This window comes from Fukomys damarensis, unplaced genomic scaffold (assembly GCF_012274545.1).
Source record: "Fukomys damarensis isolate Sample0158 unplaced genomic scaffold, DMR_v1.0_HiC HiC_scaffold_3, whole genome shotgun sequence".
Taxonomy (NCBI): Eukaryota; Metazoa; Chordata; class Mammalia; order Rodentia; family Bathyergidae; genus Fukomys; species Fukomys damarensis.
This window is the reverse complement of record NW_022900915.1, coordinates 5,647,279-5,660,982: the sequence shown is the minus strand read 5'-3', so window position 1 is coordinate 5,660,982 and position 13,704 is coordinate 5,647,279. Positions and strand designations below refer to the sequence as shown.

Genomic DNA, 13,704 nt, shown 5'->3' with positions numbered 1-13,704 from the left:
CCCCCCACCCGGGTTATTTTCAGGGTAATTTCAGAAAAAAAAAAAAAAAAAAAAACAATGTAGAAATTATCACTTGCTGCTTATTTGCTCCAGGTTTTAACTCACACTAAAAAATTTCAGGTAGTTGCTGGATTTTTTCAGAGTTTATCTCTGTCAAGTCTTGGAGGGTGAATTGTCTAGTTACCAAATTCTACATGCCAACAGTGTAAATTTTTTTACCTACTGCTTTCTGCCTGACTGCCAAGTAAACACATCAGTGCCTCTTTAAGTAATTAGAGTTCTCAGCTAAGTATATGTCTGCCATTTCTTTGATCAGACATCAATGAATGTGCCCAGAACCCGCTGTTGTGTGCTTTCCGCTGCATGAACACCTTTGGATCCTATGAATGCACGTGCCCGATAGGCTACACCCTCCGGGAAGACCAGAAGATGTGCAAAGGTAAGGCCACAGCCAAGGGAAGAGTAGGAACTTCATTAGCAATGCTGGAATGTATTTCAGTGACTTCAGAGTTCTTGGCTGCTTACAGCATTATAGAAGTAAATACGATGGCATTTGGGGAGTAAAGTTTCATACCTATGTGACTCGATGCTGGATGTATAGTTAAATCAAAGAAGGGAAGATAGCTGAGAAGCCCGCTATGGTCACCTTCCTCAAGTCTCCTTAAAACAAGGACCGCCATTCTTAGAGCTGATTAGTACCAGTGCTCAAACTCTTACACATCTGGAATGTAACAAACATTTGAAAAAGACAGGGCTCCTCCTTTCTCTGTCACACCATAAGATAGCATGTTAAAATCCTTTCAAACTTTTGACCTTGATCTAGGCATGGTAGCCCACGCCTGTGCTCTTAGAACTTGAGAAGCTGAGGCAAGAGGACCTCTGAGTTCGAGGCCAGCCTGGCTACATAGTGAGTTCAAGGCAGCCTGAACCACACAGCAAGACTCTGTCTCAAAAAAACCAAAGTAGCTTAAAGTTATTAAAGACAGCCTTCTTCAGAGAATCCCTATTTTTGTTTTTTCTTTTAAACATAGATCTAGATGAATGTGCTGAAGGGCTGCATGACTGTGAATCCAGGGGCATGGTGTGTAAGAACCTGATTGGTACCTTCATGTGCCTCTGCCCGCCCGGCATGGCCCGCAGGCCTGACGGAGAAGGCTGTGTAGGTGAGTACCGGGCTGTCTGCCTCTGGAGGGCCCTACCTCAAACCAGGGGTGTGGTGCCGTTCCCGGCCTGTCCTGACTGTAAGCCAGCCACTCTCTCAGCTGTGTCGGGGCTGTGCCTTGCGAGCTTTCCTGCCTCACAAGGTTGGTGCCAGTGACCTAGGTTCCAGACCGCGCAGTAGTGATTACGCTGCCTGGAAACATGTGCGTTCTGCCTGTCGAGTTCCTCTGTCCTGAAAATGTAAAACACTAAACTTAGAAGTGTAGAAAAGCCCCTTGAAATGGCTTTGTTCATGTAGCAAAATCCAAACGTGAGGTGATAGTCTCATCTCCGCATTCTTCCATCCGTAGGGAAAGTAAAGAGGCGCACAGTCTAACAGGTGCGACATCTCTGTTACCTTGACTGTATTTTGCAGCGTATTTGAGCCTCGATTTACCTACACAGGGAGGAGGTGAAACTGCGCTTTGTGACGGATGCCAAAATCCCGTGCCTCGTGCACTGGTCACAGATCCCACATTCACCACCTCAGCACCTCTCTCCAACAGCGTTGTCACCTGGGCTGCCTTGTCCCGCGTTGCCTTCCTCCTACAGAGAATAGGTGACCCCTCCCCTTGAAACAGAGAACCCGCTGTTCCTTCCTAACCTCTTCTGCCTGGAAAAATGACATCCGAAGATTAGTGATAATTCCTTACTTTTGAAAAAATATCTAACTAAGATTTCTTAGAAATGAGCCTGAGTGATTACCTGGGGGTGAGAGCCAGAGAAGAGAGCAGCTGCAGCTGGACACTGAGGACCCCGTCGGAAGGCAGAAGTGTTCTAAGTGCGTTGTGGCAGTGGTTCCACCACCTTGTGTTTACTAAACAGTACTGAATGGCACACTTAAAACTCAGGAGTTGCGTTGCATGCAAATTATACCACAGCAAAGCTCTTTTTAAAAGACGAATCTACCGCGGGAAAAGTAATACAAGGGTGTGAGCTGCACTGCTGTTTGGAGGAGTCATAAACCAGAAATCGCCACGGAAAGATAGGTTAATCAATTGTGGAATATTCACACCGGAAAATGTACAGTGGTTAAGAGGGGTAAGATGAATGTGTATATGTACGGATGTAGAGAACTCTGGAGTTCTAAACGTACAGAGGCAGAACAATAGACAGCAGTGTGGCATAATGTAGAGAAAATGAGAAGCATAGGAAAAAAGCATAAACCCCAGTCCACAGGAGGAATCAGCCTCCAGGGAAGACGGTGAGGTTACTCATAGAGAGATTTTAAATTTTTGTGCCAGTTTTAATCTTTTACAAGAGGGTGAACTCCTGAATTCCACGTGTAATACAAAATTAATTTTAAAATCTATTCAACAACCCATTGCGTTATGAATGGATTTCATAGTGTGTTAATCAACTTCCCATCACTACAGCAAAACACCCGTGATGACTGTCTCCTGTATTTAAAAAAAAAAGAAGTTGACTCTGGTCCACAGTTTTGGTGGCTCCAGTCTATGATCCGTGGCCCCGACGTTTTGGGCCTGTGGGAAGGCAGCACATCATGGGAAGAACACGTGGAAGAGCCAGGCTGCTCGCCCCCTTTAACAGCCTGGAAGTAAAGAACAAGCAGAAGGGGCTTTGTAAGAAAATCGTATTCAAGTAGGCATATGTGTTCTAATTTATCTGGCCAAAACACTTAGAAATATATTTTGCTGTGTATGTGTGAAAAAATTTTAAAGGTAGCTGAAAATTTCCCTTGTTCTCCAGTTCTAGAGCTAGAACCTAGGGTCTTCCGACATTTGCAGACTTTTTAAAAAACGCTTTTCTGAGTCAGGCCCTCGTTGCATCACTGTGTCGCCCAGCAGGGGCCCAGACGTGGAACCCTGTTGTCTCAGCGTCGCGTCGCGGAGCACTGAGATGACAGACGTGGGCCCCCACATCCGGTGTGAATTATTTTATAATGCCATCACGTTTTTACACATGTTTCCTGGCCAAAATAAATAAGTTAAGAGCCCAGCTTTCTGGCCCCGAAGCTGCTGCAACTGAGCTGCACAATGGTCCTGAGTAATTTAACTCTCGGTTCCTCCTTTTCCTCAGGGCACACAGTAAGAAACCCACATGGCTGGGGGTGAGAGGTACAAGGATGCCCGCCACAGCCCTAGTAGTCCCTGAACTTCGAATTTACTTTTTCAAACCACAATTCGGGGCAGCATTTTACATTTGCATTTCTCATTGCTAAGAGACACTACAAAATATGTAGGTTTTGGAATGTTTCTGATCCGCGTGCTTTTCATTATATCATGCTCACAGCCAAAATTTACGCAAAACATTTTTGATCATCAAAAACTCTTTGTGGAAGAGTTTCATTTTATGCAGAAAACATGTTTTCATAATTAGTAATTCTAAAAAAAGTAGCCAAAATATTATGATAAGTGAAAAGTGTTTATAAAAATCAGGATGAAAAGTAAAGCCACAAAAAAAAATAGCAAAACTGGCATGTAGATGAAATTTGAGTCCAACAAAATTACTAAAAAAAAATAATTGTAATAAAAACAAAATATTGCAAGCTAAAGAAGTTATACAGAAAATCAAAAACCTCTATAAATAAGACTCTAATAAAAAACCCAAAAATAAATAAATAAAATATTTTGCACAAGAAAAAAAGACTCTAAAGATGTAAACTTGACAATCAACATAACTCAGTAATTATTTCTTAAATAAATGGAGAAATCTAAAAAAAATAGGAAAAAAGTTCCAAGATCATTAAATATTACTAACAATGCCAATTTTTTGATTTATTGACTTTTAAAACTATAAGGGATGGAAACCTTCATTTTTGTAAAATCTTTGGAGATTTCTATTCAACAGTAGCATGAAGGTTTTATTTTTAAAATAATAGAGTAGTTTTATCTCACTGTTAAACCTTGAAGGTGTGAGAATATAGAAGAAGGAAACTACTTGACTGTCTTGGTTTAAAACAAAGAAATCTACCCTGAAGAATATCTTCAGTGTAAAATTCCGAACAGAAACATGGGAAATGTTCATTAGTTCGTTTAGACTTTGGCAGGCTGTCCCAACTTTGAAAAGTTCATGCAGTAATTGATGAGATTAGGCCAGGGGTGAATGATAGGATTAGAGGTGCTTTTGTAGAAACCAAGTACTACACACACACACACACACACACACACACACACACACACACACACACACGAAAGAAAGAAACCAAGTACTAACTACACTGTGGTATCAAGAGAGGTGGAAATGAAAGGAACTGGTGGTATGCTCTTTAATTATCAGCAAACTCATCTAGACCTAGGGTCTTCTAAAGGTAAGACAGGAAGAAGAGAAGGAAAGAGCGGACTCTAAAACTTAAAGCACTACTCAGTGATGTGTTGACCTACATTACTGAGAGCCTGACTGTCCTGCCCCAGGGGAGTCTGGATTGCAGATTTGCTAAGTGTTCATTCTGAAATAATTATGGATTGAAACTATAGATTATGCCTAGTTTAGCACTAATAACCTGCTATACTCTTTTCAACAAGTAGCTAAACCAGAGAAAATCATTCAAAGAAGAAAAATTCCTAAGTTTGCACCTAATGTATACAACATAGTGGGAAAAACAGAAAGGAAAATAAACAAGAAACAGATTCAAGCACCTCAGAAGACTTTATAAAAATAGTTTTAATAGTATGTAAGAGGTGGGCCAGGGATTTAGCTCAGTGGTGCTGCCACCTGCCTCGCAAGCGCAAGGTGCCGAGTAAGATCCCCAGTACCCCCCCAAAAAAATATACACACATATATATACACACATACACACACACATATGTGTGTGTATTGTATATATGTGTTGTGTAAGATGTATCATTAGACAAACATTCAATTAGATACAAGAGATTGGAAAAGAGAATTTAAGATAATATAAAGAAATGATGGTCTAGCAAAGCTTAGAGGAGAAATAAAGCTGCTACCAAATTTAAGTTCCCTTAGAAATAATAAAAGGCACAAGTGACCAAAGACACAATCAGAAATGTGGACATGGAATCTAAAAGAAGATAAAAGGGGTGGAAGATATACCCACAATATGTGAGTAAATGAAGTTCTCAAAGAAAGTTGAATAAATAAAGCAGAACATCAAATACATTTCATTACTTGTGGGAGAAAGTCTTGTAAAATATTTAAATCCATATCAAAAAGAGCATTGCCTGACGACACGCCACTGCAGAACAGTTGTCCATGATTCCGTTATATTTTTGGAACACCCATGATGTACAATGTTTGCATACAAGGAACACATTGATAAACTATAGGGACATATCCCACGCTCCCAAGTAATTTGTGTCCCAGTTTGGGAGAAATGGCCATCAAGCAAGTAAAAAAGTCAAATGTGATTATTTCATGTTGTGGTAAGCTTTTTAAGAAAATACGATCTCATGATCAAGTGAGAGTTCTGGCTTCTGTGTTGCGAAGACACTGGAGGTAAGATCCAGAAATGAGAAATAAATAGCAAGAGCTAAGGCCCTGCAGCAGGAGTGAAGGCCAGCATCACTGAAGTGAGGGCAGGAGAGCAGACTGAAAGGCGGTCACAGGCAGGCAAGGGCCCTGCAGCCACCATGAAGAGGCCAGTTTTATGCCAAGAGCTCTCACCATAGCAGAGTGATATGTTTTGGAGACCCCTGCAGTTGGGTTCCAGTATCCTGCCCAGTATGTGACACAAGCTTGAGAAATAAAACTGAAAGACAGATCTCGGAGAAAAAGCAGGGTACAACCAATAAAGATTCTGGCCAGTCCCAGACACTGATTTTTATTGGCAATCAGGGTAAAGGCAAGCTATGTGCAAGGGCAGAACTACATTTAAGGAGGTGCAGTCGTGCCATTGCTGTGGAAATTAATGTAAACAAGACTCTCCAAAGACAAGTCAAAGCATTTTCAAACTAGGAACAGAATAGACAAAATATATGGTTGTAATTAGAACACTGTCCTTCTACTTAGAAGGATTTTTAGTCGTGGGAACGAAATTTGGGTGCAAGTTACTCTGCACATAGGCTTCAGCCAGACTCACTTCTCAAAACATGCCAATTGTGGGGTTAACTCTTCACTGTCTGCTCTGGGCATAGTCAGTATTATGGTCCCTTCAGATCTGGGGGGCAGTACCTGGAGGTAGACTGGGGCTCTGAGAAATCCGCTAACTCTGTGACCTAGGGCGAGTTGGCATAACTTTGTGCCTCGGGCTCCTCATAGAAAACAAAAATAATGGGAGCATTTACTCAATAATTGTTGGCATGATTAAAGATTCATGTAAAGCCCTTTAGAACAGAACACTTGGCACATTGTTTAAATGTTAGCTGTTTTTGTTGTCTAATTTACATTGTTTGGCTGCCTTGTGGGGAATGCATTTTAGGGAAGTAGGAACAGCAGTGATCTCACTTAAGTGACTATTTAAAAGTCACCTAGATGAGAGGAGAAAGGCCCAGACTAGTCCATAATAGTGTGGAAGATTAGTGGACAGATTCGGAACATCTATTGGAGATAATCAAGAGATGGGATTCCTAATGGACTGATTGGATAAAGCAGATGAAGGGAAAAGATATAAAATATGAGTCCCAGGACTTTTTACTTGAATACCTAACTGGATGATGTTACTATTAACAGATAAGGAAAAGGATAGAAGAAGAACAGCGTTTGGTTGGGGACCCAAAATAATGAAAGTTCTGTTTTGATCAAGAGAAGATTCAGATACATATTAACTTTCCAAATGATACTACCACCTAGGCAGATACAAAAATTACTGCAAATGTATGAGTTGCTGGCAAATCATGGCATTGGTGAGGACACTAGGAGAGAAATCACAGAGCAGAAGAAACAGCCGCTGAGCTCCGGGCATGACAATATTTGCAGTGATGAAAAATCCGTAGGAGACTAATACTACTCAGTGAGACAGGAAGTTCTCTAGGCCATTGCGTCGTTAAAGTGACGGTTAAAAGAACAGATTGTTCAGGTAGTTCTGGAGTGATAACCTTTGTATAGTGTCCCTGAGAGGAAAAGTCAGATAGAGACAGATAAGTAACAGTGAGATCCAGTGACCTCTGGAAGTTACCGTTACAAATGAATGAGAAGAAACAGAGATGAAAACCTGGAAAGGACAGTCACAGACCCTTCCTCAGGAAATGCTGTCCTAAAGGGGAATAAATCGATGCAGCAGTAACTGGAGCATTTTAATGCAATGGTGTGAGATTGATTTGTAGTATAGAAGTTACAAAAAAATATGCAGAGTGGATGATCCCCAGGTTGTGAAATCCTGAGTTACGTGTAAGGGAAACCAAAGGAAAACCTTTGAGGAAACCAAAGCTACTTCAAGAGCTGAAAAAGTCAAAAGGCTCATTTGAAGCACATCAAGTTATCTTTCCAATGAAAAGGCTGAATTATACTTCAGAGTAGTATATCAGGCAAACACCCTTTTTAGACATAAATAATTCAGACAATAAAATATAAATTGAGATGCAAGAGGGATGATATCAGGGAAATTCTAGATCAGGGTAGCAGGTGTCCCCTCAGATTCTAGATGTAATACTTTTTTATACTCTTTTTTAAAAAATACTTCTTAATATAGAATGTGCTTTTCCTTAAAAGCAAAACAATACCTATACCAAGTTAGATCATGGTAAATTTCAAAACACTAATAGAGAAGTGAAAATACTTAAAACTGCCTGTGAGAGAAACCAGATTTCCCACAGAGGAATAAGTAACACTGGGTAAAAGGAAACAGTACTTAATATCTTCCAATTAATCTAAGGGAAAATAATTTTAAACTAAAATTCTAATTGAAAATGTGAAAATCAAAATAAGACCATCAAAAATCTGTGGTATTTCTATACCATGCACATGACCTTGCTGAAATAATTACCAAACTGTACACAGTAGTACATTTTTTACCATTTAATCCAGGAAAACGTGGTAATGCGAAGCACTGTAAGCCAGTCAATTTAGTAACTTGCACAGATGCTGATACTACATTATAAATTTAATGAGTCACAGTTCACAGATCACATCTGTACAGCAGGTGGCAGAGAACAGAGAGGAAGTAAATTCATGGCCCAGTTCCTGTGATGGCCGGAAATTTTGGAAGCAAATGTGTACTGACACTGCTAGAAAAGGAGAATGCTCGGATGGTTCTGTGAAACCAAGAAGAAAGAAAGAATAGCATGATTTTCAAACACAGGTGGGAGCAAGAGGAAAGCGTAAGAAACTGGACTGATCCAATGTGCAGAGAGGAGTAACAATAGAAATAATATAAAAGAATAAAGCAATATAAATAATACAAATACATAATGTAAATTGGCAGATAAGAGTCAAAATGTATCAGTAATCATAAGAAAGGCAAATAGTCTAAATTGCTGGTTCAAAGAGAGTGTATTTTTACCCTTGATCTTAGCCAAAGGACTGAGAAGCAATAAGATAGTGGTTTTCGAAGTGGGTTTTAAATGCAGTAGATGTTTCTTGCAATAAATGTGCCTAAATCAAAACATGAGAGGCTGGAAATAAAGGAATGGGACAAGATATTCAGCACAAATGCCAATGAAAAGAAGGCACATGAAAAAAAGTTTACAATGAAAACTAAAATATTAAAGTGCATAAAGATGAAACGAGCAGTTTACCAAAAAGATGAAGTTAGTGTGAGCTCCCTTCTGGTTTTAACAGCATCACTGTAAAAAAACAAAAAACAAAAGTGTATGCAACATAAAAGAGACACAGTAAGAGATTTTAGTAAAACGGCTTTGTTCTAACAGGTTTGTTGCGCACTCCCTGAATGCCTCCTCATTAACAGCCCTCACGGACCACAGCTGCTGCTGTGGTTTCATGCAAAGCTGGTGCCAGGCCTTTTCCTTCAAGGCTGGCCTGTGCAGGAGGGTTTGTCTCTCTTCATTGCCATCCCAAACTCCTCCCACCTCCCGTCCCTCTGTCATGGCCCACAAACGCACATCCTCCTACCCCGAGCTCCTCGCCTCCTGGCCTGGTGTCTTGAGGACAAGTCCACCCCTTTGGGAGGCCACTGTGGAACCCCACTCCTCCCCGCAGTTGGTAGGGTGAGAAGAAGATGCTCACTTAAAGGAATCCAGCTGGATGAGTGAGGTAAGGGAGAAGTTAGTATTCGCACTGGCTGCTTTTAATGCCCTGTCATTAGTGTTTACATGGAGCAGTTTTAAATAAGATACAGCCCATTAGAAGATAACTTGTGAATTATATTGGTACAAGCTGCTCAATTTTTGTATTACGTATTTTTCTAAAGATGAAAATGAATGCAGGACCAAGCCAGGAATCTGCGAAAATGGACGCTGTGTTAATGTTATTGGAAGCTATAGGTGCGAGTGTAATGAAGGATTCCAGTCAAGTTCCTCGGGCACTGAATGCCTTGGTAAGCTGATATGTGAATTATGTTTCATTTGGCAAATAAAACATCTGTTTTATGATGTCATTGCAGAAGAGCTCTGCATGTATATATTCTTTGGGGGCAGTACTGGGGATTGAACTTGGGTCCTTGTGCTTGCAAGGCAGGCGGCAGCACCACTGAGCTAAATCCCCAGCCCCAACATACATATTCTTGCCTGCTAAATGAATCATCCCACCCAAGTAATCTGTGTGCTTCCTAAAGGTACACAGCTATTAAAATGACTTATTTGTACATGAGTATCCTGTATGCACATCTATAGGTAATGTAAATAAAAGTCTTAAATAGTTTTTCCAAAATTAATATTAATTAAACTATGGAAAATGTAACTTCAATAAAACTTACATCAGGGGATGATTTAATTCCAAAAGAAAATATTTGTGATGTGATGTAAGCTCTGCTAATAGTAATGCAAAGTAAATGCCACATTTTTCAAAACTGTAATGAAAGTTAATGTTTATATTGTGGGAAGAAAAGGCTTTTACAGAACATTTTCTTGTGAAAAATATAAATTTCATATGTTACCGTGTTTTGTAATTGTAAAATGCCCACATTATGAAGATGTCTGCTGATGGCGGGCAAAATGTGGGGTAGCAAAAATCAAGAGATACAAAGAAAAGGAGAGCAAAAAACCACCTGATCCCTGGATGTGGTTGGAAAAGAGTGCATTTCAATTATATAAGTTGTTCACAGAATGATGTCAGCTGCTTCAAATCCCACAAGTTTTTATTTAACAAAATTTACTGTTTATTGCTGTCTCTACTCTACACTTTATTAATAGCTAGTCTTGTCAGAAATAGAAAACACAACCTACAAGGAAAGTCTACTTTTCTGCTGATATTATAGTTGCACGGTGGTCATTTATAAAACCTAGCTAAAGGTTTCTATGCCATCACTTTCTGCCAAATTTAATAAACTGTCTATAGTAAAAGCGCACTTGAGCTTTACTGGCAACAAGACTTTGTCAAGTGAAGTAAGCAGTGGGAGTGGTCCATGTGAAAGAACACTGTACTTAGCTCTTAAAACATGTTTGCTGGAAGGAGAGCGCGGATCGTCCTATATCCTTTAAAGCCAGGACAGTGAAGTGCTTGTCGCCTGGCCCTGACTCCTTCCTGCTGCTTTGTCCTTCCAGACAATCGACAGGGCCTCTGCTTTGCAGAGGTGCTGCAGACCGTGTGTCAGATGGCTTCCAGCAGCCGCAATCTCGTCACAAAGTCAGAATGCTGCTGCGACGGTGGGCGCGGCTGGGGCCACCAGTGTGAGCTGTGCCCACTTCCTGGAACTGCCCAGTACAAGAAGACGTGTCCTCATGGCCCGGGATACACCACGGACGGGAGAGGTCAGGAGCTGCCAGCGCTTACCTTAGATGAATTTGAAGGGAAAGGGGAAAACTGATACAGTGATAGTAATAGCTAAAAACATTTGTGTGTGTGTGTGTGTGTGTGTGTGTGTGTGTGTACTGTGATATATAAATAGAATGCTTTAGCTAATGTTTTAGAAATTTTACAATTCTTTATATCAAATTTAAGACATAGAATTAATTATTCCCATTTTAACAGATGAAACTGAAGCATAAAGCTAAGGTAGCAATAAGTCATGTTTGAAAGTGAAACCCTTTTTCTAAACCTGTGAATGGAAGAAAGCTATCTGATGAAAAAGTCCTGTTTATAACCTGAAAATTACACTTGCCTTTTGAGTTTATGAGGAACTCATTCTGTTTGTAGCGTAGTCCCAAACCATCCAGTCTCATATTCGATGTGTGCTTTACATTTTTTGTGTGTGTGTGCAACTAACAGCATTGTTCATTTTCCTCCATTGCTGAACGGAGTCCCAGTCTTCACCCGACGCCTTTGCTAACCAAAGCTCTTCTTCAGGTGCCAAGATGACAGGAAACTATCACAAATTCCAGATTAGTTGGGTTTCCAAGAGGTAGCTTTCTGCATCACAAAATAAGTCCATGGACTGCAAAATGAGCCATTCTGAAAACTTTCAACATAGCCTTGTTGATCCCCGTAGATTATTTTCATTCCCCTTCCACAGTGCCGTTCTGTGACTAATGAGGAGGTACCGCACAGCCGTCGTGAACATTTGCTTATAGTTACCTCAGTTCCTTGATCTCTCTTCCGTTCTTGCCACCTCACTCTGCACAGACGCTGACTTTTCTTTCTGTTTTGTTTTGTGTTCTCTCTCCCCAGATACTGATGAATGTAAGGTGATGCCAGACCTCTGCACCAACGGCCAGTGCATCAATACCATGGGCTCCTTCCGGTGCTTCTGCAAGGCTGGCTACACCACAGACATCAGCGGGACGTCCTGTGTAGGTGAGGCACGGGGCCTCCAGTCTCAGGCTCTTCAGCCTGTTTACTCAGAGCGTCCTCTGTCACATAGTGTCCTTGCTAGGGAGCTTCAAAGTAGACCCTTCATTAAAGTGGTGCTGCTTCTCTCAGTAAACATGGGTCTTAAGAACGCAGTTCTTGCCCTTCTAACCGTGCATGATGCAGAATTGCTCAGTTTATCACAAAATGTTTATTCAGCCAGGGAAACATAAAATTATAAAGTACGCTTGCAGAATTTTATGTTTTAATTTAAAATGTATAAGTAGCACGTTTGTCATTCTTGTGATGATGGGAAAGGGCTTTACTGTGCATGTTTGTGTACTTAAAGAGAAGGCTTTTTCATTCTACAGAATACAGCAGTATTAAGTATTAAGCACCTCCCAAAATTTCTACTTGCGAAGCAGTCTTAATACAGAACTTTTTTACTTTTCCTATTTTTTTATTATCACACCCATACTGACCTGTGACAGTTGGGAGGGAAGGATTGGCCTGTATTGAATCTTTCCATAGTAATTTACTCAGTTTTCATTAAAGAAAACATCTGCCAGATGTAATGGTGCACACCTGTGATCCTAGTGCTCTGAGAGGCTGAGGCAGGAAGATCACAAGTTTGAGACCAATCTGGGCAACTTAGTGACTTAACTGGACCCTGTCTCAAAACTTAAAAAAAAAACAAAATTAACGCATTGCGGGTGTAGCGTAGCGGAAAGGCGCTGAGTTCAATCACCAGTGTGTCAACAAGTGGCCAGGGGTAAGGGGACTTTTCCCCATAGTTCACCTGCTTATGTGATATCCCATTTGATTACCTACTTTAGTAACAAGCACATCACTTTTTCTTAGATCTTGATGAATGTTCCCAGTCCCCAAAACCATGCAACTTTATCTGCAAGAACTCTGAAGGGAGTTACCAGTGCTCCTGCCCGCGGGGCTACATCTTGCAAGAGGACGGAAAGACCTGCAAAGGTGAGAGAGGCACTGCAGCAGCTGGGAGCCTGCCTGTCCACTTCCTTCACGCTCCTGTACCGGGTCAGCAGGGTTTACATGATCATCTTCCGTGATCATCTTCATCCGGTGACTCTTTTATTTGTCATAGAAAACCTTCCACACCAAGGGGTCCATTGCCGATGGCAGAGGAAATCAAAAGCCAGGTGATAGTAGTTGGCTTCTTATGCAGCAAACCACATTATTTTAAAAAACAAAACAAAATGCTGTTGAGGGAGGAGTTGAAATGAATCAAGACGTTTTTGTTGTTGGGCCGGGGATTTGGCTCAGTGGTTTTGCTGCCTAATGGTTCTGCTGCCTGCCTTGCAAGCGCAAGGGCCCGAGTTTGATCCCTGATACCAAAAAAAATAAAAATAAAAACAATGTTGTTGTTGACTTTTTTTGCTGTTGCTTACCCAAGATTTCATTTCTCTAAGCTATCTTTATCACACATTTCCTCCAGAAAAGTGAAAATGAATAGGTAAATGTATGTATTTTGCTTAAGTAGTAATAAAATGATCATGCTAACTTACAACTTAGGTCATTAAAATGGTATCCATACTACATTAATATGTTTCATTTTATATTATACCTAATCAGTATTAAACTAATGGGCTGAGGAACTTTATTAAATATAGATTATTCTCAGTAAAATGCAGTTTTATTTCCAGGACATAGAAAAAATAAGCTAGTATTATCTCGAAACTATTTAGTGAACTGGTGTGGTTCAGTTTAATCTTGCACAGTATTTATAAAATGTACCCAAAACGTTTAAGCTATAGAATAATAAATCATTCATAT

At 40.5% G+C, this 13,704-nt stretch overlaps 1 protein-coding gene across 1 annotated transcript in view; it reads left to right on the top strand.

Annotated features, from left to right (window-relative positions):
- The window catches only part of Fbn2 (fibrillin 2), a 240,407-nt gene that overhangs the window by 201,603 nt on the left and 25,100 nt on the right, over nucleotides 1-13,704 (top strand). Inside the window, exons 53-58 of the mRNA XM_033765507.1 lie at nucleotides 317-439; nucleotides 1,032-1,163; nucleotides 9,428-9,553; nucleotides 10,719-10,925; nucleotides 11,782-11,907; nucleotides 12,763-12,885. Of these exons, the coding sequence (XP_033621398.1) occupies nucleotides 317-439; nucleotides 1,032-1,163; nucleotides 9,428-9,553; nucleotides 10,719-10,925; nucleotides 11,782-11,907; nucleotides 12,763-12,885 (837 nt within the window). The remainder of the gene's footprint in view (nucleotides 1-316; nucleotides 440-1,031; nucleotides 1,164-9,427; nucleotides 9,554-10,718; nucleotides 10,926-11,781; nucleotides 11,908-12,762; nucleotides 12,886-13,704) is intronic.